The sequence below is a fragment of the Protopterus annectens genome, chromosome 1.part0, assembly GCF_019279795.1.
Source record: "Protopterus annectens isolate FY-2018-M chromosome 1.part0, PAN1.0, whole genome shotgun sequence".
In the NCBI taxonomy this organism is placed as follows: Eukaryota; Metazoa; Chordata; order Ceratodontiformes; family Protopteridae; genus Protopterus; species Protopterus annectens.
The window spans coordinates 1,425,254,009-1,425,278,274 of NC_056725.1; the positions used below are offsets into that span (position 1 = coordinate 1,425,254,009).

At 40.2% G+C, this 24,266-nt stretch overlaps 1 protein-coding gene across 1 annotated transcript in view; it reads right to left on the reverse strand.

Moving 5' to 3' along the window:
- NT5E (5'-nucleotidase ecto) overlaps nt 1-24,266 on the reverse strand; it is a 1,444,398-nt gene that overhangs the window by 43,979 nt on the left and 1,376,153 nt on the right. Inside the window, exon 8 of the mRNA XM_044067530.1 lies at nt 12,427-12,627. Within this exon, the coding sequence (XP_043923465.1) occupies nt 12,427-12,627 (201 nt within the window). The remainder of the gene's footprint in view (nt 1-12,426; nt 12,628-24,266) is intronic.

Consider the following 24,266-nt stretch of genomic DNA (forward strand, 5'->3'; position numbering starts at 1 on the left):
AACAAAGGAAATGGTAGAGCAAAGATTGAATTACATGAGTCAAGCAACCTGCTGAGATCTGCCAGTCAATGGAATTACCAGGTCAAATTACCCTCAGGACTTTGACAGCTAGGGAAGCTAAGTGTTACGGGGGAGGGGAGAAGTAAAAGGACTGGAATTTATTGTCTCACAAATTAGTGCCATTTAAACTAAATTAGAAAAAAGGCAGCAGTAAACAGCACTTTGAGTGTGTTCTGTGACATTTGCACTGTTTCTGTTTTAAGTAGACATTCAGCAGCAGGGAATGTTACTTTCACTGTTCTATTTTACTCAGTACTTTGTACACATGCAACATCTATGAAATGACAAGAGCTTTAGGCAAACGGAGGCCTGCATGATGTAACATTTGTGAGCCAAACAATGATTTCTGGGATACTGAGTGGCAACCTGATTTATCCAAACCATGTCAATATGCTAGCCTCCAGGTGGTCAGAGTCTGGAATTACATATAAAAATATTTAAAATCCTGTAAATAATCCCAGAGTGCTGTTAAAGTGTAGAAAACATCATGCCATGATGTTTTAAACATGTTTTTTGAGTCTGTGGGTGCGGTACTCCTTTAAAATAATAAAGTGTATGTATGAGGGAGAGGGCTCAGTGAGAGAGCCTCATTAAAACCTGTATTGAAATCCAGGGGATTGATGGTGAGTTAGCCCTTTGTGGGTTGCTAGTTTGCTGTATTTGTATTAGGTATTCACCATCTGCTGTAGAAGTAAGCCCCCATGACAGGTTTTCATGCTCAACATGCCAGTTTATCTGTTTTGCTACAGTTTTTATGATTTTTATCAGGTTTAGATAGTTTGTGTGTCGTAAGTTTTGACCTTATATATGCTTGTGCTCTTTTATGTTCACATTACCTTTGATCACTCTCAGTATGTAGCTAATATGGGAATTTTGCTTTTAGACAGATTGTTAGTTAATTGTTTAATTGGTTGAAGCTGATATTATATAAGAAGTGACCAGGGATATGTGCTCTTGATGGTCTGATGAAGCGAGTAGTGAAAGCGCTTACCAAGTATGCACAATAAAGAACTTTTATTTTATTTTAAATTGAAGTGAGTACTGGCGTTTTTTGGAGTACATGGTTGCCTTTGCTGCTTGCTGTGTTTTGGAATAACCATTGTTTTATGCTTGCTAAGCAGCGCTTTTGCTGTTTAGTGAATGTAAAATAAGAAAGAAAAAACATTAAAATAATGAAGTGTATGTATATGTTTATGTCTGTGTGTGAGAGTATATGCGTGCATGAGAGTGAGAGACTGATCGAGCCATTATCCTACACTGAAAAAAGTACGTTTGTTGACGTTTCTGTCTGCATGTGTGAATGAATGCAGAAGAGACTCTGTATGTGTGTATGTGTGTGAGTGAAGAGTGAGAGCAATCCCTGGCAGTAGCCTCATCAGTTAAGAGGTTTGCGTAACTCTTGCCATACCTCTCAACGTCTCGGCACAAAAAATTTGGACAGAGCCACAAATAACGGGGGACAAAGGTTCAAAAATAGGGACAGATTTTAAATATTACTCTTGTAAACTTAGAAAGTTGCTAGAATAACAGGGTTTCCACATGTATTATCAGAAGGTTATGAGGTCTGAAACTCAATGACAGCAATCCTCCGTGATTTTTCAGAAAACTACACATTTTATGAGAATGGGACCAAACATATGAACCAAAAATCTGGACTGTTGAGAGGTATGCTCTGTTGACTCTTAGCTCAAGATATCTGGATAACCCTAAAATAAATGGGGACAAAAGCTCAAAACAGGAACAGATTGCACTTGAATATTAGGATTTGTGTTAGCATGCATTTTCTGAAAAAGAGGTGTGCATGTGTGTGAGAGAGAGAAAGTGAGTGAGATAGACAGTAAAGAGGTTTGCATACCTCTGGACCTGTCAGCTGAAGAAATCTGGATGAAGCCTAAAATAAAGAGGGAGTAAAGGCTCAAAAATAGGAACAGGTTTTAATTATAGCTCTTATAAAATTACAAGCTTGCTTAAATAAAATGATTTGTCTCAGCATGTAGCCTTTTCCTGTTAGATGTCTTGAATAGCAACCAGACCAATCAGAAATGTCAAGCAGAGACACTCACTGTTCAACCAGAAACAGTCAGGAATCAGTGCACTCTGCTCCTCTCACCAGGAGCAGAATATAAGCACATATTCCAAGTTGTCACCTATCAAGCAGTTATTTTATTAAATTTCTTTGTGACTCACAGGAAACATAGCTGTGGTCTCTTTCCTAGTTTTAATATGCAATTAAAAGCAGGTTAAAAGTAAAACACAGTGTAAAGAAAACAAATCACAATATGCAAAATAGAAGAAGGCAATAAAGTAATACAAAATACAAGAAAGCAAGTTGTGGCAGAGTCTGGGTGAGCTTTTCCAGTAAAGCTTTGAAATGTTTTATATACAAATATAAGAATACAATAAAGTAATGCAAAATACTAGAAAGCAAAAGCAAACTAACCTTTCTCTCACAGCAAGTTGTGGCAGAGTCTGTGTAAACTTTTCCAGTAAAGCTTTCTCTTACTCCTTTTGAAATACATAACATAATTAGGAAAACTCATCAGTGGTTCATAATCTAAAAAAGTCCTCAAAATTCTGTTTAGTATGACTACCACCACCAAACACAAGAAGAGAAAAATACTGTGTAAAATACAGCAAATATTTTTCAACAGAATAGCTCAAACCATTTGAAAGTATAACGTGCCCTATGGCAGAAAGGCTAATTTTTGGACAGTGTCTAGAAACATATCTACATAGCAGGCAACAGAAAAGAGGTCAGAAGTGACTTGGCCAGGTTGACCATTATCTCCTTAAGAAGGAACAAAGAAGCATTTGGTAGCTTGTAGATACAGAATTAATGTCTGACTTATGCTTTAAAAGCTAGTCATGCTGATTCAAAAATGCATATCTTTTTGTGGTTAAGACAGATACGACCACAGATGCTAGCTCAAAAAGCTATAGGGCAGGGGATCGGATGGACAAAGGAGAGGACATAAAACTGGAAATGTACCACTGAATATAAAAAAATACTATATAGGAGATCCATGTGCAGATGTACCAAGAATAATTTCTTCACTGTTTATTTATTTTTAAATGGATAAGTGAAATAGACCACAAACACCCATTCATAGACACTCCCAACTTACAAAGGTTGTAAGACAAAGCAAAATGCATGCAACAGTGTAATGACTGCAGCAGTAAACTAAATAAGATAGTGTAGTCTTAACACTGTAAAAGCTAGCAATAATTACAACATAAACAGGCAAAGAGGTCAGTAATATACTGAAAAGCTAAGCTGGGAGAAAGTAGGAGAAAGTCAGAGTTGCTTCCATCATGATAAGTAATGATGGCTAAGCAGGCAGCTAGCAAGTAATAAGGCAAAAAGCAGATACAACGTACAGCGATCAGAGGCCATCTGATCTGATGGAGTAATCATTTTGAATTTGAAGAGTGGAAAGGAGGAGGCCACAGGCATGCTTAAGTAACTCCACCACTACAAAAGCATTAGGGTTGCATGAACAAATACTTTGTTATGGATTGGAGATGAGAGGCTAAAATACAGAATTTTCAGATTTCTGTGGCTTGAGTAGAGAAGTCATTGCTACTGCATAACAGGAATGAGCACGTGGAAGAGTCAGAAGGAACAGCGTGCAAAGATCTGTTACAGGGATATAAAGTGAAACCAGGTGTGTGTGCTTCTCATTCAATGGTAATGGTTTAGATGACAAACTCTGTAGAAGTACATGATGCAAATTCTTCAGCAAAAGGAGATATAAGGTGAGGGGAGTTATACCCTTTTGAGCATCATAGCAGTTTATTTTCCTCCAAAATTGTTTTGGGATTATAAATGTTGCGGTTTGTCAGTTACACATACACACTGTTTTCATCCTTGTAAAGGTGCTTTTGCCTGATTTATGTAAGGAGGTGTGAGTATCATGGACTTGTGGTATGTGAGAACATTTCCATGTAGTCCAGACTGGATCTCTTTGTTTAAGAACAGAGTACATCTCAGTAGTCATTTATACTAATAAAGAGATTTATTTTCAGAGTTGTCATATATATGCATAAAAGTGGTTTTGAATACTTAGCAGAATGTCCACTCTACACTATAAGAAGCTGAATGGAGGACATGAAATGCATTGCTCACTCCCACCCTCACAAGTGATACCACTGGGTCCAGGCCTGCTAGTCAAACCTTTATCATCAGTGTCATATGCCATCAACAGTAGCTTCCACTAGATCATGATCTTGTCATTGAGAAATGAACACAGCTTCCAACTTGCTAAACAGGTACTCAGTAGTTTCAGAGCTACTTATCGGGACAGTCACAAAGGAAACACAGGGTAAGCGGCCTCATTTAATCCAGATCAGCAGCACTATACCTTTTGTTTTTACTGTACTGCAAGTCAACATGTGACACAAACTGCAGAGGAGTCAGAATTACAGTATACTGATTTAATTGCTATTTTTTTTTTTACTCCGCACTAAAAACTGATTGTATATGTGGGCATCCAAATGAAATCTCCATACAACTAATATATGACTAATCTACAACAGTTTCACTACTAATATGTTGAGACCCACATATATTTTATTAGTACTGAAGTACTTTTCACATATAATGAGTCTGCTACAAGAATGCACTATTGCTGATGCACTGCTCCTGAGTTAAGCTCCCAGATAAAATAAAATGGCCTTTTACTTAATCATAACTTATGCTCATAGACCATACTGACTGTTAACTGCAAACAGATGAGACAGACTTCATAAACTTCTTAAAATACAAATCATTTGGCTCATGCTGTAGAAATACTGTTCCCTGATTCTAGCTGGTTAAAACGCAAAATCCATGACCGCAACAAAGGCCTCATTCAAGGAAGATGACTTGCGAGTTCCTTCACTGGAAAACTCATTTTGCTGCTATGAATGAGTGCCTGGATGAATGTAACTACAGAGCAGAGGTTTATTCAAAAATGAAGAGGGGTACTGGTGCATTCCTAGACTAGACAGTGTAAGAGACAAAAGCTGGAAAAAACTGTGTCTAAGAAAATAAAATAAAATATCTAATAGGTTCAGACTAGTGATAACACATGGAAAATAAAACAAAAGTAAAATGGACTATGGAGGTATAAAAAACAAGGAGCATACAAGGAGAGGGTCAAGAAAAATTGAGTTATTTGTAAATCTACAACATGGAAGAAAGGCCTTTATCTCATCTTTAGATTTCAACATCATGACCACGAAGAACTAATGACATGCATATTTCCTCCAATGTGTTTATTTTAAAGGGAGGATGTCAGGGGTGTGGCAACCATATCAGCAGTCTCTTACAGTTGAACAAATATTAGCTCTAATTAATATAGTGTCATAGGAATCACAAATTAAAAGCCATGAAGCATAAAATGCTCCATTTCTGGTTTCTATTACATTTTCTGTTGTAAAAGGCATAGTGCACTAAAAATGGAAGAAAGCAATAATGATCCTAAAGTAAAATGAAAGAGGTGTAGGAAAATCACTGCATGTTTTAGGTCTATAACTCTATTAAGTATTGTCTCTGAAGGAGATGAAGAACATCATTTTGCAGACTATACAAGAAAAGCTGGTCAGGAAAAAGCTTTGCAGAGTGTTATTAGCATGCCTGTAATAAGGATACTGCTACCTGTACTAATCTTATCTGGGTCTGGATAAAACTGATCACAACAAAAGATGCAGATCAACAGGTTCAGGTCACCTTCGGGACAGGAATTAAGTTTTTTATAAGGCTACCCATTAACCCTACTGGAAAAGCTGACTAATGTTGTCTTCAGTGATATCCTTATAAATTATCTTGAAATGCTTTTTAATACAGTAGAGAGTCGGTTATCTGAATGCAGCCTTCCAAAGTTTTTGGTAGGAAAAATCATAAAGTCTGAATATGTAAGCATTATACGTATTCATTTGTGCGTGTTTTTTGAGCTTGTAGCCCGCTCACGTGCACAAAATATTCTTTATTGTCCACTGGAATCACTGAATGGTTGAAAAGTGTATCCCCCTGCATTCAGAAAAAAACAATATTTTAGAAGTTTTTTATCTGATTCGATTATATGTTTGAATATCCTAACAGTTTGATTATCCAAACTACTGTAGGTCCCAATTAGTTCAGATAATTGACTCTACTGTATCACTTATGACACAATTTTACATACATTATTAGAAAAGAAAACAAACCAATCTATATTAACATTTTTTCATTTACATATATTATACATTACATATGTTCTATCTTTATAACAACTGCCATTCAGTCTGACATTACATAAATTGCTCAATTCCTACTTTCTCTTTAAGCCTCAATCCCCCTCCCGAACATTATTCTGCATGTATTATTCCAACAAATTCCATTTATTTCTATGTAATTTGCTCCTTCCCTTTTCTAAAGATCCGTCTTCTAGTTCTTTTATCTTTTTTACAGTTCTTAATACTTCAGATACAGCTGGTTAAGATTTTAATTTCCATTTTCTAGTAATTGCTTTTTTCGCAGCCAATAGAATTAAGCTTTATAAGGCATAACTATACCTAGGCAGTCTCAAAAGAATCATTTCCTTATTTACAGCCAATTGCTCCCTCAATATTTTTTACAGAGTACTCTGCAGGGAATTTTTAACATATGCCAACTCACTACACTCTCAGAAAATATGTTTCCAGTTATCTCTTTCTTCCACATCACACCTCTAACATTTGCTATCTCCTTGAGGTAAAATATTTGAAGTCTGCCTGGGATATAAAATACCTATGCAAACACTTCCAAGGAAAAAATCTCAAGATGTTTTTTTAAGCAAGCTGTGGGAGATCAGGTGTAGAGGATTTCTGTAAAATGACAATATGCTTTGTATGGGAATACCATGGGATTCAACCCTACATATTTCTCTTTTTAAGGATTTGCTTTAGTCCGCCAAATCCTGATTGTCTAACATCAAACCTACTGACTTCGCAGTCCAGTAATTCTACTTGGCTACCAGACAACAAAAATGCGAATTTAGCATATTTTAAAGTGTTTTTTTTTTTCTGGAGGGCTGTACCCCTGCACCCACTGATGTACAAACTCCTCCCTCCAAACTCCTAATCTCTAAATATACTATGCTTGAGATCACAATAATTTGGAAAACAGGGAAATGCTTATCCTTCTTTTTCTCCAAGCTGGTTTTACCTTTGAAGTACTATATGTACTTTAGTTATTTATTGAGCATTTGTTGACTGAGAAGAGAATGAGTAGGCAAAAAAAAATCCTTTTAGAGCAGGCCTAGGGAAAACATTATAGAAAGCAGACAGATAAAATGTATGCTCTGTCATACGAGTTAGAGTGGCTGAATACAGCTCAGAGAACATGGTGAAATTAGAGGGATATGGCTTGAAGAAGTAGAAATAAAAGAAATGTGCTAGAGATGCAAAGAGAAGATTGAGTAAATCAACTGAAAAAAAGTCATATTGGTGAGAGACAATTGTAATTTTACAGCTGATAAACTATAATACAGTATTACTGGACATCGGTGCCTAATCTAGAAATGAGTAGGCACATAGCCTGAAATTGTTAAACTATGGTATAATTACAGTTTTGAAATTCTTTACTTTGCTATATTTACACAATGGGGGTGTCGGAGCTGAGGTCTGATACTACTGGAGTACAGGGACACTGCCTACTGCAGAACCATTTTTAAGCTGCTCATTTTTTGATCACTTATATGATGATCCAATAGGGTAGCAGAATACTTTGGTTAGGATACCAGGTGATGGTAAAATTGACATCATCATATCGAAGTAGGCCTCTTCTAATACATTAATTAGCAAATTTAATCCTCCAGAGCAAATCTAGTTAATTAAATATGCAAATTATTTGAAACTGGGCACCATTATTTCATAAAACAAAAAGAAGATAAAGTTAGACTGCAGCTACGAATATCTGTGCTGATGGGCAGTCAGGAATACACTAGTTATTAACATAAAGAAGCCTGCTGGGATGACATTATGACAAACAATAACACTCACGCAAATGTAGGTTTAAAAGGGGAATACATCCAAGACATAAGGACTTGGGTATAAAGATGGACTCTAATCTAAGATTTATAAACATCTTTAGGGCACATCCATTGCTGCTAATATGAAAATTGGAATGCTAAAAACAGATGCCCATCAACAATAGTTCAGCCATTTAATAGCGTTATTAGACAAATTCTTTGGAATATTGTGTTGCACGCATTATTATAGTCTCTATATCAGAAGAACTAGCCTGACAAACTAGAAATAATTCAGAGGAAATGGACAGAATACCTTCATATTTTCTTCAGCACAAAGTATGAAGAGAAGGTGAAGTGGATGACTTAATCTTTCCTTTCACACAGCAGACTAAGAATTCACATGATCAACGTTACAAAAGCTTTGGACAATACTTATCTTTTTGCTTACCTGGGTTTAATTAAATCAGATTCACTTCTGAACTTGAAAGACAATGAATTTAGACTGATGAGGACTATGTGCAGAACAAAGACACTAGATTGGATTACAGAAAATAACTAGTGCATAAACAGAGTTTGCTACCTACTGACTTCAGAGTTGAGGTTTGGACAAGTTAGTGTGCCAGCAACAGTGATAATGAGACACAGCAGAGCTTTTGCTCCCTGTCTGTAATCATCTGTGTTTCCACTGTAGTTGTACTTCAATTCCTAAAGCCAGAATTCTCCTATGAGGGATGCTGTCCTTATACTCACATATAAAAAGCCTCAGTTCTTGTACTATTCCTTAGAAACAGCTTAGCTGTCTAGATGTTTTGTTTCAAAAGTGTGAACCCTACGCTACCAGGTCAGCATGGCAGACACATTTATCTATTTTATTTATTTAAATATGTTTACTATGGTAGAGTGCTAACCCATATGGAACTGTATTTGTTGCCACATACTGGTTTCAGCTAATGCACTATAATTTATCTAATTATAACTAACCTGGAAATAACTCTTACCTACCTTGTACAGACTATAGAGATGCAAATGACTTCTAAGACTATCCCTCATCCATTAAATTTCATGGATCAGAACCTTTTGGGGACAGCCCAAACTTATAAGATAATGGGCGCAAAGCATTTAGGTACTAGGTATATTTATGAAGAAATAAGCTTCCTGTTGCTTCAGAGGGACACTTACTAGTTCAGGCATTCAGGAAGGAACTTTTTCACTTGTTATATCAAGCTGCTACCAGTGCTATCATCTGAATGTATATTAGTGGCATCATTTTATCTCTAGCCACCAATGAGTCTTTAACTGGCATTGGTTATTGCCTTGATTTTTTTTTACTAGCTTTGTGGTCTGTCTGATATGCCCTGTGCATAACTGCCTGCTGCACCTTTTATACTGAATGTTTCTGTCATTCTGCTAATTACATATTTGCATATTTACAGCTATACTTTACACATCTGTTTTATCCTACTAGACATTATTTGGTCTGATTAAGAAAGATTACCATAATGTGTAAATAAGATGTACACATTGTGGTAACCATTTCCAATTCAGAAGCAGCCCTACCACAATACTGCAACATAAGGACATGCAGCACTATGCTGGGCTGTATCTGCAGCTGTGCTAAATGTTAAGGAGGCATTCCATGGGAGACGTGTATGTTAAGTAGCTATGCAATCTCTCTTGCAACTGCTTATGATAAGACATTTATGCAACTGAGTAATTCAGAGAATCACTCTGTTATATAAATTAGCACAGCTACTTGAAGTAATGGACAGGAACAAAATCTCATGTTCATCCAACATGGTACAGGTAAGTACTGAGGAAATTGGGAGACAGGTAATGTTGGTGTGTGTGTGTGTGTGTGTGTGTGTGTGGGGGGTGGTGGTGGTGCATGTGAGTATGTGTGTAAATGTGCGCGTCTGGGAGGTTGCAGTAGGTGAGTCAGTGAGGTGTGTGTGTGTGTGTGTGTGTGTGTGTGTGTGTGTGTGTGTGTGTGTATGTGGGATGCACTGAGAGTGTGTGTGTGTCTGTCAGAGGTTGCAGTAGGTGAGTCAGTGAGGTGTGTGTGTGTGTGTGTGTGTGTGTGTGTCCATGAATATGATCTGTTGGAGAGGAGGCTGTGTGTTTGTGTGTGTCCATGAATACAATCTGGTGTGGAGGAGGCTGTGTGTGTGTGTGTGTGTGTGTGTGTGTGTGTGTGTGTGTGTGTGTGTCCATGAATACAATCTGGTGTGAAGGAGGCTGTGTGTGTGTGTGTGAATGTCTATGAGTACAATCTGGTGTGGAGGAGGCTGTGTGTGTGTGTGTGTGTGTGTGTGTGTGTGTGTGTGTGTGTGTGTGTGTGTGTGTGTGTGTGTGTGTGTGTGCGTGTGTGTGTATGTGTGTGTGTGTATGTGTATGGAAAGAATGTATAAATCTGGGTGTTGTACCTGTGGGGGCTGACATACCTGCACACTCTCTTAGATTAATAAGCAAATTCTGTAACATCGTTGGGGGAAACACAAATCACTGGGGAAAAATCAGGCAAATCATGCTGTAATGGCACTTAGGGTCAGGGGAAAGACCAGTCATGAGGGAGAACACTTTAATGGCACTTGTGGGTACCACTAGATACCAGGGCTTACATTTTCTTCTTGTTCTTAAGGGCAGTTACACATAATGTGGGTCAGGAAAACACTATGTGTTTACCTGTGTATACCATTAGATCATTTTATCTTGACAACTCTTTAGGGTGGGGGAACCAGCAGACATCAGGGAAACTCTATGTAGCGTGCCTTAGAGGCACTTAAAAATGTGGCTGGGGATACTATAAAAAGTGGGCCTTAAAGGTACTAAAATTGCTCTAACTCTTTACCTTCCCTCCTTGAGGATAAGTCCTCTGCGCCATTGCTAGACACCAGGAACTTAATGGAAATAAGAAGTAACATTTAGAAAAAATGTAGAAAGGAGGGAGGAAAAAGGCTTGGACCCTTCACCCTCATCACTGGAAATATCAACTTTAACCTGCAAGGGTTTTTTTTACCATATAATGAGGATCTTGGGCATTATCCAATACCTGCAACAGTTTGTGAGTTATAAAAGAGAGGGACAGAACACATATAAGCATACCTCTCAATCTTGTAGCAAAAATCTAGACAAAGCCAAAACTCATGGTGGGACAAAGAGACTATCAGGAATGGATTTTAATTACTCCACTTATAAATTTATAAGTCACTAGAATAACAGCTTTTATAATGGCACGAATTTACTGAAGGGTATGGAAAGTGAAACTGTAAATCTGGCATTAATGACTGACTGTAATCATCCATGATTTATATAGGCAGGAAAAAAAGGAAGCATTAGGGATGCTCTGACAACACAGGGACAATGTGGGTTTGTGTGTTTTACTGTGTGTATGAGAGTGAATGGGGGTGACTGTGTCAATGGGATACATGGGCTAACTACTGCAGCAAAGTACTGATGGGCATTTGCAGTAGTTAACAGTTATTCAGTCACACAAATTAGCCGATAAGGTATTTCTTCATTGCAGCTAACATGCCTGAATCCAAAATGTCAACACTGTAAACAGCCCCTATTTACTGTATCTCCTACTGTGCATGGTGGGGATATTTCTGCATCCTTGGGTAGATTTAACCTACAGATCTCACTCTCATTGCTTGTTTGTAACTTTCTAATGCACGTCAGATTTGTATAATTATCAGAGCTATTTGCTATGATTCTGTTTTGGGACTCTTTCTTTCTGCTGATGTCAGGCTCCCTGGCACTCCTACAGAGATTTTCAGTAGCATTTTATTAAATCAGTTGTCTTTCTCATGTATCACCTACATATATGGTGTGAGAGATGGGTAACAATGTAGTTACCTTTGACAGATGAAGGACTTTTCTTTTGTATGCCTTTTACTTCCGCCGAGCTAGATAAGTACTAAATGAAGAGAATATACACAGCCATACATAAATGTGTGAGTACACAATTATTACTGCTTACAGTAATTTCCTGATTTATATTAAGGGTTGGCACAGCAGGGACAGAAACTAGTCATTTCACTGTAGACAAGAATGTTGTCCACTGGTTGCTTGATCCTTCTTTTAGTGGGCTAGTTCTGGTGCTTAGATAATTCATCAGTGGTGCAAGCACATACCTTCTCTCAGTGCAGCAAACCAGTTTCCAATGCCTATGACATGCGATACACATTTAATAATTAACAACTGTGGTTCTAAGCTCTTTCATGGTTTTCTAGGAAAAATGGGCACCTTGGCTAGCCCGGGTATACTGCAGAGTCAATAAAGACACAAATAAAACATATTTCCAGGACTATAAGTGTATTCCACATGTTTAGCCTAGCTGATTCAAAACTTTTTTTTCTTGCATTAGCTGCTTTTAGTAATACATTTAATTGCTTACCACTATCATGTTTAAGTTTCTCATCCCTCAACATTATAAATCCATCTCCTCCTTGGGCAATGTAAGAAGACAGAATAACTTTGTAAACTTTCTCCTCTTCCACTGGCATGTATGTTGGCACACGACATTCATTGCAAAGGATCTCTAAGTTGACAACTCGCTTTCCAGGTTCCTTCTTAACGTCATAAACCACATGAACACCTAGACAAAGAGTCATTAAAAGATATTATTATTAGTATCGACCAGTAATACTAAATTCTAGTGAAACAGGACCAGTGTTTGCAGATTTATGTAAGGTTAATCTGGAATTCAACTGGGATGCCAATACTGTCTAATTTGTAATTTACTTAAAATGAAATGTACATCCTTTTCGATTTTCTTTGCTGTAGGATCCTGTCAGGATGAAGGTGAATGTTGTGTGAGATTGTATCAAATGTCTTGTGCAAATCTAGGCATAACTCCAAAACAACAACTCATAAACACTATAGAATCTTACTGTACTAAGAATTTAAAATTAGTCATGTATTTTTATGTAGTTGTTATTTTGATAAAAATAAAGTGTTGCTTGTTATTAGGAGGAGTGCAGTTTTGTTTTGGCAGAATAATTCTCTCTCTCTCACTCTCTCTCTATATATATATATATATATATATATATATATATATATAGTGTGTGTGTATACATATCTATATACACACACACACACACACACACACATGAACAAGCACAGGAATCTGTCTAGTTCTAACCTCACAGCCATGAGTGTTGAGGAAAAAATAAAAAACAGAAAAACTAGTGGTCTTAAAACTTCGTTGATGAGCTCAGTCACAGTAATTTCCAAAAATCATGAAAAACAGGTAGTGTTCCAAAGCAACAAGCCTTTATTCATCAGAGACAAGCGATCCTCAGTAACAAAAAATCAGAAATATTTTAACAATATTAAACCTATCAGCTTTTATATGATTAGAAGTAGGTATGGAAAATATATGTACTGTTTAATTTTAAACCAGCCTATTCATGGCAAACAATATAAAGGGGGCTATAAAACTGCATTTTAGAACAGCAAGTACCCAACCCCACACAGTACTACTGATTAGATCAAACTAAATCCTAGTTAAGGAAAACACTGACTAACTTGCAGCCCCAATTCCAAGATCAGGTATTAAGAAAAGCATAACATATACACAACAAGAGTTTTAACTAAAATCGCTTTTGGCTAACTAATGCAATAAAGCCTTCATTAGGTCTGTGACATATACTAAAATCAAGAAGAACACACAGCTATCTAACCATAAACATAATCAAACAAGAATACTATAAATATAAAAATACATATGTCTAATAATACCTAGTAAATATCCATCCATATGTATTAGTGTGCATAAAAAGCTAAGTTATTAACAGCTCAGATTGGAGCAGATTTCAGTGGACATGTTGGTGAAGGGAACAGAGGGGATAAGGAAGTGATGGGTAGGTATGGTGTTAAGCAAAGGAATGCAGAAGGTTAGATGGTAGTGGGTTTTGTGAAAAGGATGGACATGGCTGTGGTGAATATGTATTTTAACAAGAGGGAGGAGCATAGGGTGACATACAAGAGTGGAGGAAGATGCACACAGGTGGATTATATCTTATGTAGAAGGGCCAGTCTGAAGAAGATTGGAGACTGTAAAGTGGTGGCAGGGGAAATTGTTGTAAGGCAGCATAGGATGGTGGTTTGTAGGATGACACTGGTGATCAAGAAGAGGAGGAGGAGTGTGAGGGCAGCACCAAGGATCAAATGGTGGAAATTGAAAAAGGGTAACTGTAAGGTGGAGTTCAGGGAAGAGTTAAGACCGGCACTGGGTGGCAGTGAAGAGTTACTGAATAGCTGGGTAACTACAGCACAGGTAGTAAGGGAGATGGCTAGAAAGGTGCTTGGTGTGACATCTGGAAAGAGGAAGAAGGACAAGGAGACCTGGTGGTGGAATGAAGACGTACAGGAAAGTATACAGAGAAAGAGTTTGGTGAAGAAGAAGTGGGATTGTCAGAGAGATGAAGAAAGTAGACAAGAGTATAAGGAGATGAGGTGCATGGCAAAGAGAGAGGTGGCGAAGGCTAAGGATAAGGCGTATGAAGAGTTGTATGAAAGGTTGGACACTAAGGAGGGAGAAAAGGACCTGTACCGATTGGATAGACAGAGGGACCGAGCTAGTAAAGATGTGCAGCAGGTAAGGGTGATAAAGGATAATGAGGGAAACATACTCTCAAGTGAGGAGAGTGTGTTGAGCAGATGGAAATAATACTTTGAGGGGCTGATGAATGAAGAGAATGAGAGAGAGAGAAGGTTGGATGATGTGCGGATAGTGAATCATGAAGTGCAGTGGATTAGCAAGGAGGAAGTAAGGATAGCTATGAAGAAGATGAAGAATGGAAAGGCTGTTGGCCCAGATGACATACCTGTGGAAGCATGGAGGTGTTTAGGTGAAATGGCAGTGGAGTTTTTAACTAGATTGTTTAATGAAATCTTGGAAAGGATGCCTGAGGAATGGAGAAAAAGTGTTTTGGTACCAATTTTTAAGAATAAGGGTGATGTGCAGAGCTGTAGTAACTACAGAGCGATTAAATTGATCAGTCACAGCATGAAATTATGGGAAAGAGTAGTGGAAGCTAGGTTAAGAAGGGAGGTGATGATTAGTGATCAGCAGTATGGTTTCATGCCAGGAAAGAGTACTGCAGATGTGATGTTTGCTCTGAGAGTGTTGATGGAGAAGTACAGAGAAGGTCAGAAGGAGTTGCATTGTGTCTTTGTGGACTTAGAGAAAGCATATGACAGGGTGCCTAGAGAGGAGTTGTGGTATTGTATGAGGAAGTCAGGAGTGTCAGAGAAGTATGTAAGAGTGGTACAGGATATGTATGAGGGTAGTGTGACAGCGGTGAGGTCTGCAGTGGGAGTGACGGATGTGTTTAAGGTTGAGGTGGGATTACATCAAGGATCAACTCTGAACCCTTTCTTATTTGCAATGGTGATGGACAGGTTGACAGACGAGATCAGCCAGGAGTTCCCATGGACTATGATGTTTGCAGATAACATTGTGATCTGTAGTGAGAGTAGGGAACAGGTGGAGGAGACCCTGGAGAGGTGGAGATATGCTCTAGAGAGAAGAGGAATAAAGGTCGCAGGACTACAACAGAATGTGTGTGTGTGAATGAGAGGGAGGATAGAGGAATGGTGAGGATGCAGGGAGTAGAGGTGGCGAAGGTGGATGACTTTAAATACTTGGGATCAACAGTTCAGAGTAATGATGAGTATGGAAGAGAGGTGAAGAAGAGACTACAGGCAGGATGGAGTGGGTGGAGAAGAGTGTCAGGAGTGATTTGTGACAGACGAGTACCAGTAAAAGTGAAAGGGAAGGTCTACAAGAGGGTAGTGAGACCAGCTATGTTATATGGGTTGGAGACACTGGCATTGACAAAAAGGCAGGAGTCAGAGCTGGACGTGGCAGAGTTAAAGATGTTAAGATTTGCACTAGGTATGATGAGGGTAGACAGGATTAGGGATAAGTATATTAGAGGGTCAGCCCAGGTTGGAAGGTTTGGAGACAAAGCCAGAGAGGCAAGATTATGTTGGTTTGGACATGTGCTGAGGAGGGATGCTGAGTATATTGGGAAAAAGATGCTAAGGATGAAGCTGGCAGGTAACAGGAAAAGAGGAAGGCCTAAGATAAGGTTAATGGATGTGGTGAGAGAGGACATGCAGGTGGTTGGTGTAACAAAGCAAGATGCAGAGGACAGGAAGAAATGGAAACAGATGATCCGCTGTGGCGACCCCTAATGGGAGCAACCGAAAGAAGATGATTTACAGCTCAGAAAAAAAAGTCACGACAGTTTTCATGTTTACATCTCCAAAAACATGTTTATACAATGAAAACTAGTAGAAAAACCACACACAAAAAAAAAATACAGAAAACAGTGGATGAAACTGGTAATGTATAAATGTGTGCAGGTATGTGCATGAGCATCCACCAATATAGTAAATGGGGGGATTATACTAATACTACACGGTAATAGCGGCATGAAAAAAAACACAGTGTGATGCAATAAATCTAATCAGAACAGAATTGAGGTTAAAGTAACTAAACATATGTGTATTTATACACATAATTTTTATTATTATTTGGTATATTTTACTGCATAAAAATATTCCTCAAAAAATTCCCTAAAAATCTTTGCAGATTGTGTGGCAGCATATATAAGTTCAACACACTCTTAATACAGCAATAATAGTTAAGTCCTGGTTTTCTGAATGCATTTAATTTCAACTGCCAGCATGGTTCTTTTTTCTCCAACACACCATTGATGTCCTGTTCAAGCTCATCCATCTCCACACAGTCCAGAATGATAAATTTAAAACCAGAATGTCTGGGGTGTTCTAATAAGTGTATGGATAAGGCATTCATCTGGCATTTATGTCTGATGTCAGAAAGATGATCTGAAATCCTTGTTTTCAGTTTATTCATAGTCTTACCCACATAAAATGCAGGGCAGTCATTACATATGGCCCTATATACTGTACAACTTTTTCAATATTACCTGATAAATATTTCACATATTTTTAATATAGGGGCACTCAAATGTGTCGCACTCCATGTATTCAAAGAAAGTGCAGTTAGGTGACCTACAGAGTTTAGTGCTCATGTCACCCTTATTTTTCTTTTTTTTTTCACATAGCTACATATACTTCTGCTCTTTTTACATACAAAAGTAGGGTGATCGCCTAAAACCCTTACAAGCTGCTGAATGTCAGTGAGGATGGCCCAGTTCTCCTTAATAATTGCTTTAATTGTATTGAAATCCCAGGTGTAAGTTAGAATGTAACTGTCCTCATTACATAATTCTAAAAAAAGGCCTATTCCACATTAGGGTCATTGTTAGTTTTAGAATCTCTAATGGGATCCAGGATCATGTGCAACTTGTTTGATTTATATCCTCTGGTTAAGAAATAATTTTTAAGGCCATTCATATTTTGGAGAAAAGGGAACAAATCTGTGGTAATGCGTGCTAATCTGTAGCCTTGTGATTTTATTACATTGTGCTTAGTTTTTACCGGATGCATTCTACTTCTGTGAAGTAAATAGTTCACTCTTGTTGGTTTCCTTTATAAGTTACTAATTAATTTTCCTCTGTCGTTATCAATAATGACAGTCATATCAAGGAACTGCACTGACTCCGAGCTGATGGAAGTGGTAAATTTCTGGAAGGCGGTGGAGTTATTGATGTAATGGATAAACTCAGTGAGTTTAGATTTCTCAACTTGCCAGCCTATGAATACATCGTCAATAAAGTGAAGGTGGCTGGGCATAAAATTCTGGTATTCACTTTGCAGTACAAACTCCTCCTCCCACTTGCCTAAGGCTACATTGGCCAGCTTAGGGGTCACAGTCGCACCCATGGCTATCTCCCCCATCTGTTTGTAAGTCTGCCATAGAAACTGAAAAATGGTATCTTGACACCAAGTTTTTTAGCTTCCCCAAGCATTTAGTTTGCCCTTGTGTAGCATTGTTATTTCTACTATAAGCCTCTGTAGCTGCTTCAGTACAGTACATGTGTGGTAACAGTGTATAGGGCTTCAACGTCAATAGTTACCAAAATGCTTTGTTCATTCACATACACATGTTTTACTTTTTTTAAAAAACAAGTCACTCAAGATGAGTTCTTTTCAGCAAGAGGCTGAAGAATAAATATGGAGCCTCTGCATGCAATATCAAGTCTGTAAGAAGGATCTTCCCTATTCTTATGTGTTTGGGAATGCTGAAAAAACAAGGTCATTTAGGGTGAGTCGTGCTCAAATACTCAAACAAGTTTTCATTAATATGTTCTTCATTAAGCATTGTGGTTAGCTTATCTTTCCATTCTATATATGCAGTTTTAAACTCCTCAAAAAAGAAGTTATGTACTCACCATAATATCTCGTCTTTATTCTCACTGATGGGTTCGGAGCCGATGCTCGGCTCCGACAGGGCCTATAGCAAAAGCTCAAGGTTTGCCAGTAGCTCGAGACCAAGCCCCTTATCCCACAATGCACTGCTGGAATTACCTCAGATCTTGTTTGCTGCGAGTATATATACCTTTTTTTTTCTTTTTCTACAAGGAAGTACTTCCCAAAGGGGAAGAAGAAGTATTGAATAACCAGGATGGTACTAGCCTCTAAGTCAACTGTCAGCCAGGAGGGGGAAGGAGGGAGGGACGTGAGAATAAAGGCAAGATAAACAACTCACATGGAATGTTATGGTGAGTACATAGCTTCTTTATGTGAAGTTGTTAAATCTCGCCGTTTATTCTCACTGATGGGTAGCGTCCCTAGCACCCTCAATCTTGGGTGGCTCATGGAAGTACGTTTTTCAGTACCGTGGAACCAAAGGAAGACCTGTCCCTGGAAGTCTTATCTACTTTGTAATGCGTGATAAAAGTATGAGGCTTAGACCAAGTGGCTGCAGCACAAATATTGTCAAGGGGCAATTTAGCTTGAAAGGCAGAAGACGTAGAAACGGCTCTGGTAGAATGAGCCTTAGGTCTGTGTGTCAATGGCATGTTTGCATTCGCATAAACAAAGGATATACATTCTGATAACCATTTAGATTGGGTTGTTTTAGCCACTGGATTACCTTTACTGGCCTTCGAAAAGGATACAAAAAGTTGATCTGATTTTCTAATATCCTTAGTTCTATCAAGATAAAATCTGAGCTGTCAGTGTACATCAAGTTTATGCAGCATGTATTCCAATTTGTTAGAGTGGTTGGGAAAAAAAGACTGGCAACTCAATGACCTGATTGATATTGGATTCAGAACAGACTTTAGGCAAAAAGGAGGGGTTTGTTCTGAGAGATACTCTATCAGCATGGAAAATCATGTAAGGAGGTCTGATAGATAATGCTTGAAGTTCTGACACCCTGCTGGCAGAAGTAATGGCTACTAGAAATATAGTCTTCCAGGACAAATATCTGAGATCACAAGAAGACGCTGGTTTGAAGGGGGGGGGCGGATTATTTGAGACAGCATAAAATTCAAATTCCAGGGAGAATAAGGGATTTTGACAGGAGGTCTCATGTGAAAAACACCTTTAAGAAAAGCCTTAGATAACTTATGGCCCATAACGTTCAATCCATCGAATTCAAGGTGGAAATATGATATGGCGGCTAACTGGACTTGGACTGTGGCAGCTGCTGCTCCTTCCTTAAAAATCTTTGTCAGAAATTCTAAAATGGATGATAGAGGAGCTCGGAAAGGGTCGATTTTCTGTATAGTGGCCCAAATTGAGAACCTGTTCCACTTAATGCGGTATAGTTTCCTGGTGGATGGCCTGTGAGAAGACAAAAGGATTTGTCTTGTATCATCTGAGAGTGAATGAAGCCTGGCAATTAGGGGAAGTGGATTAGCCAAGCAGAGCTTTAGGGACTGCAATGAAGGATGGGGATCCCCTGACAGGTGTGTCAGAAGGTCCGGAACTGGGTCCATGATCCTCCAGCAGATGATGGTGAAGGAAGGGGAACCAAATCTGTCAAGGCCAGTAGGGGGCTATGAGGATAACTGTCCTTCCCAGTGATTTTGCTTTCTGTAAAACCTTGGGTATCAATGGGATAGGTGGGAATGCATACAGGAGACCCGGAGGCCAATCATGTACAAGTGCATCTCTCGGGGAATGTCCTGGAGGTGGTATTAGGGCAAAGTAGCTTCTGCATTTGGTATTGATGTGACTAGCAAAGAGGTTGCAGCAAGGCTGGCCCCATTTGCAGAAAATCAAATCCGCAACTCTTTGGTTGAGAGACCACTCATGAGGCAACAGTATTGCCCTGCTCAGCTTGTCCGCTATTACATTGGATTTCCCCGGGATGTGTGTTGCTATCAGAAAGTGGTGGGATGACACAGCCCATTGCCATACCCTGAGGACTTCTCGACAAAGGGGGTAAAGACTTGGTTCTGCCTTGCTTGTTCAAGTACCAGACCACTGTCATGTTGTACGTCTGAATTGCAATTGTCCCTAGAGGAAGAGAGTTCTGAAAGTACTGCAACGCCAGAAGTACCGCTCTCAACTCCAGAACATTGATATGCAGATGTGAATCTTGATCCGTCCATGTGCCTTGGGCAGTCTTTCCCTGAAAATGCCCCTCCACCCTATCAGGGAAGCGTCCGTGGTCACAGTGGCTACTGGGGGGGGGGGGAGAACAAAGGGTCTTCCGATTGTGACATGAAGAGACGTCAACCACCACCGAAGGTCTCTCTTGCAAGAATCTGTGATGAGAATCATGTGGTGCATTGGTAGCTTTTGGTAAGACCAATGAGCGAAGAGGAGCCATTGAAGGATTCGCATATGCATCCTTGCAAGTGGTACAGCCAGGATTGCTGCCACCATCAAACCTAGCACCTTCAAGACCTCTGCTGTTGTAGCTTTGTTCTTTGACACCAGTGAGTTGACGTGTTGGCGAAGAAGTGAGACTCTTTTGATTGGAAGACGTAGAGTGGTGGTTGAGGTATCTAACTCTGCTCCTATAAAAACTGTATGCTGCGATGGCGATAAGGCAGACTTTTCGAAGTTGATTGTAATGCCTAATTGATGGCAGTGTCAGAGTATATTGTGTTGCCTGAGTCAATTGATGCCTGGTGGTAGCGGTGAGGAGCCAATCATCTAGGTATGGAAACACCTAGAATCCTAGACGCCTCAGGTGAGCCATGACCACTACACCATGCATTTGGTGAACACTCTGGGGGATGTGGTGAGACCAAAGGGCAGGGCTTGAAACTGGTAATGATTGGCTCCCAGCCAGAAACGCAGGTGATCCCTGGAGTGTCTGTTCATCTTTATGTGATAGTACGCATCCTTGAGATCTATGGAGCACATCCAATCGCCTTTCCCTAGGAAGGGAAGAATGGACTGAAGCGCGACAATTCGGAACTTCTCTTTCTTTACAAATTGGTTGAGTCTGCTGAGGTCCAAGATAGGTCTCCAGTCCCCTGTTTTCTTTGGTACCAAAAAGAATCTTGAGTAAGTTCCGAATCCAACTTGGTCTACTGGGACTGGTTGGATGACTCTTTTTTTTCTAGCAATTTTTGGACCTCTACGATTGCTTGTTCCCTGAGACTGGGTGGAACATCTGGGATTCTGTTTACAGGAGTGGGAGGGGAAGAGAATGGTATGAAATATCCTCTGGAAATTATGCTTTGTACCCATGTATCTGACGTTATGTTTAGCCACACTTCTGGGTACAAAGATAAGCAATCCCTGACTGCCTCCAGAGCCAAACAGCTGGGCCTCCTTTCAGAAGCACTGGTAGGGCTGACCAGAGAACTGGCCTCTGTCACCCTGTTGCTGCAGACCCCCTCTGCCGCATGGGCTGTGCCTTCTGTTATAACCTCCTCCTCTGCCTCTAGAGGGGGTTTCTCCACGTGTGTCCTGAAGGGCTCCCTGTGCTTTTCAGAACCACATTTTTCTGTCCTTAGGGCCCTTGGGATAGGGCTAAGTAGGAGTAGAAAAACGAACTCCAATGGCAGATAGGGTCTTGCCTTCCTGCTTACACCTGGTCAAAGTTTCCTCTACTTTAGGCCCAAACAGTGATGAGCCATCAAATGGGGTGTTGATAAAGGAAGACTTAAAGGGCTCTGCAAAGAAGGAGATACGCATCTAGGCTTGTCTCTGCAAAGCAATGCCTGAACTAGCGGCTGTACTCGAACCATCAGCTGCATAAGATATGAGACGCATGGATGAGTTCACAACTGAGTTTAGGGTAGCGAGCTGTGTGTTGACTTTGTCGGCAACCCCTGCAGCTACCGTACCCTGGAGAGCATCTCCTAGTTCTTTCAGGAGATCTCTTTGTAGTTTTGTGAAATGGGTCAAATAGTTCAGCGATCGCAGAGAAAAAGTCGCTGAACTAAACATGCATTTCCTATATCTATCCATGATCCTAGAATCTCTGTTAGGAGGATGGATAGATGTGGATGTTTCAGACACTTCCTTTTTGGTGGCTGCAGCTACCACCATGGCATCAACAGGCACTCCTTTGGTCAAAAAGGCTTTGTCCACTGGGGCAGAGATGAAATTATTCGGCTTCTGAGGGACAGGTTCCATGGCCTCCAGTGACTCCCACGCCTTAAGAGAGATCAGCTCCATGAGCTCATCGTAAGGCGGAGACACCCAAGAAGTCGAAGGTTGAGAACCAAAAGCCTTCAAGAGCACGGACTCATCCTCAGTAGGGGTTTTGGACTGCCAATCGCCTCACTGACTCAGGATCTCTAATATCTCCGCAAAGGAGATATCCATGGAGGAGGATCGAGGGGACCCTTCTGACTCATCCAAGTCAGTGTTGGATGTCAAAGACTCCTGTGGGGAGTCCAAGTGCCTCCCTCTTGCACAGTCTCTTCCTGGGTACCTTCTCAGTGGGGAGATCTGGGGAGGTCTCCGAAGAACAGGGAGCGCCCTGTGGGGCTACTTGAGGCTCAGGGTCTCTACGCTTAGGGGGACCGGTAGATGTAAAAGCGGACACAGGTGTTTGAGGGGAGAAGGAAGCCCAAACTGAGGCCGATGATGTCTTAGGAGACAGGACTCTCCTCATTGCATCGAAAGCACCATGGCTCCGATGAGAAGGGGTAGACGGATCTGGAGGAACCATCTGATCCTCCTGCACCAAAACCATGGGCTCCGAGCCCGAGGTAGGAGCCGAGCTCATCTGAGCCGAAGCCCTGAGAGGAAGAGTCGGCACCGACAAATCGGTCCGACTATCCTCCCCGGACCCGACAGGAGAGTGTCGGCTCCTAGCGTCCTCGGTGAGCACTGAGGACGTCTGAGTAGATGGAACCGATAACACCGGTGTGGGTCTCGGTTTGATAACTATCAGTTTGGGCTCCTTCAGCTCCAAGAGTCCAGTATGGCTCGGAGGAGGAGTAGTCAAGTCCGGTTCAATAGTCTTCGGCTCCGACGAAAGGGTGGGGGCCGACAATAATTTAGGAAGTCCTGGTGCCCATAGAAGCTTCTGCACTAGGCGATCCATATCCATATCTGAGAGGCTGACCGAAGACTTCAAGGAATGCACCGAAGGTGCTGACTGGAGCAGAGGAGATAAGGGAACCTCAGAGACCGGCTCCAAGACTGGGAGCTGGCTCCGAACCAAAGGGACACTCGGTTCTGAGGACTGTGGAACCGATGACCCTGTACCCTCTATTCTTTTTGCCTTCTTAGTAACTTTAGAATCTCCAGAAGATTTAGATGATTTTTGAAGAAGTGCTAGCACCTTCCTGGCTACCCAGTGCCTCAGAGAAAGTATGCTGCAGCAACCCCCTATCAGTAAGTTTTCTCCTTCTCTCTAAGAGCACCCTAGAGGAAAAAGAGTGGCAAATACTGCAAGAGTCTTGGAGGTGTTTAGCCCCCAGACAGTAAGCACATTGGACATGCCCGTCAGTGACGGACATTTTCTGTCCACAATCTGGACATTTCTTAAACCCTGATTTGGGATGAGACTTTTCCCTCTCATCCGACATGTTCAAAGTTTGAAACAGGCACACCACAGAATTAACTTATAGAAGTTAAATACAGGGCTAACTAGGCCCACACTAAAAAAATACTAATAACAAGAAGAGTTTGTTAAATCTAAATAGGGCTAACAAAAGGGCCAACACTCTAAGAAACTAAGCCAACACAGGGCACTACCAACTACAATCTAACCTACGTATAACTACAATATTTTAACTTGAAACGTACACACACTAGATAGAGAATAATATATATCAAAAAGAAGGAGAAAGACATTTTTAAACTTGTGATTTAAGCAATATATGGTCCGAGCTGACTGGATCACCGAGATCTCTTGCCGCGGCAAAC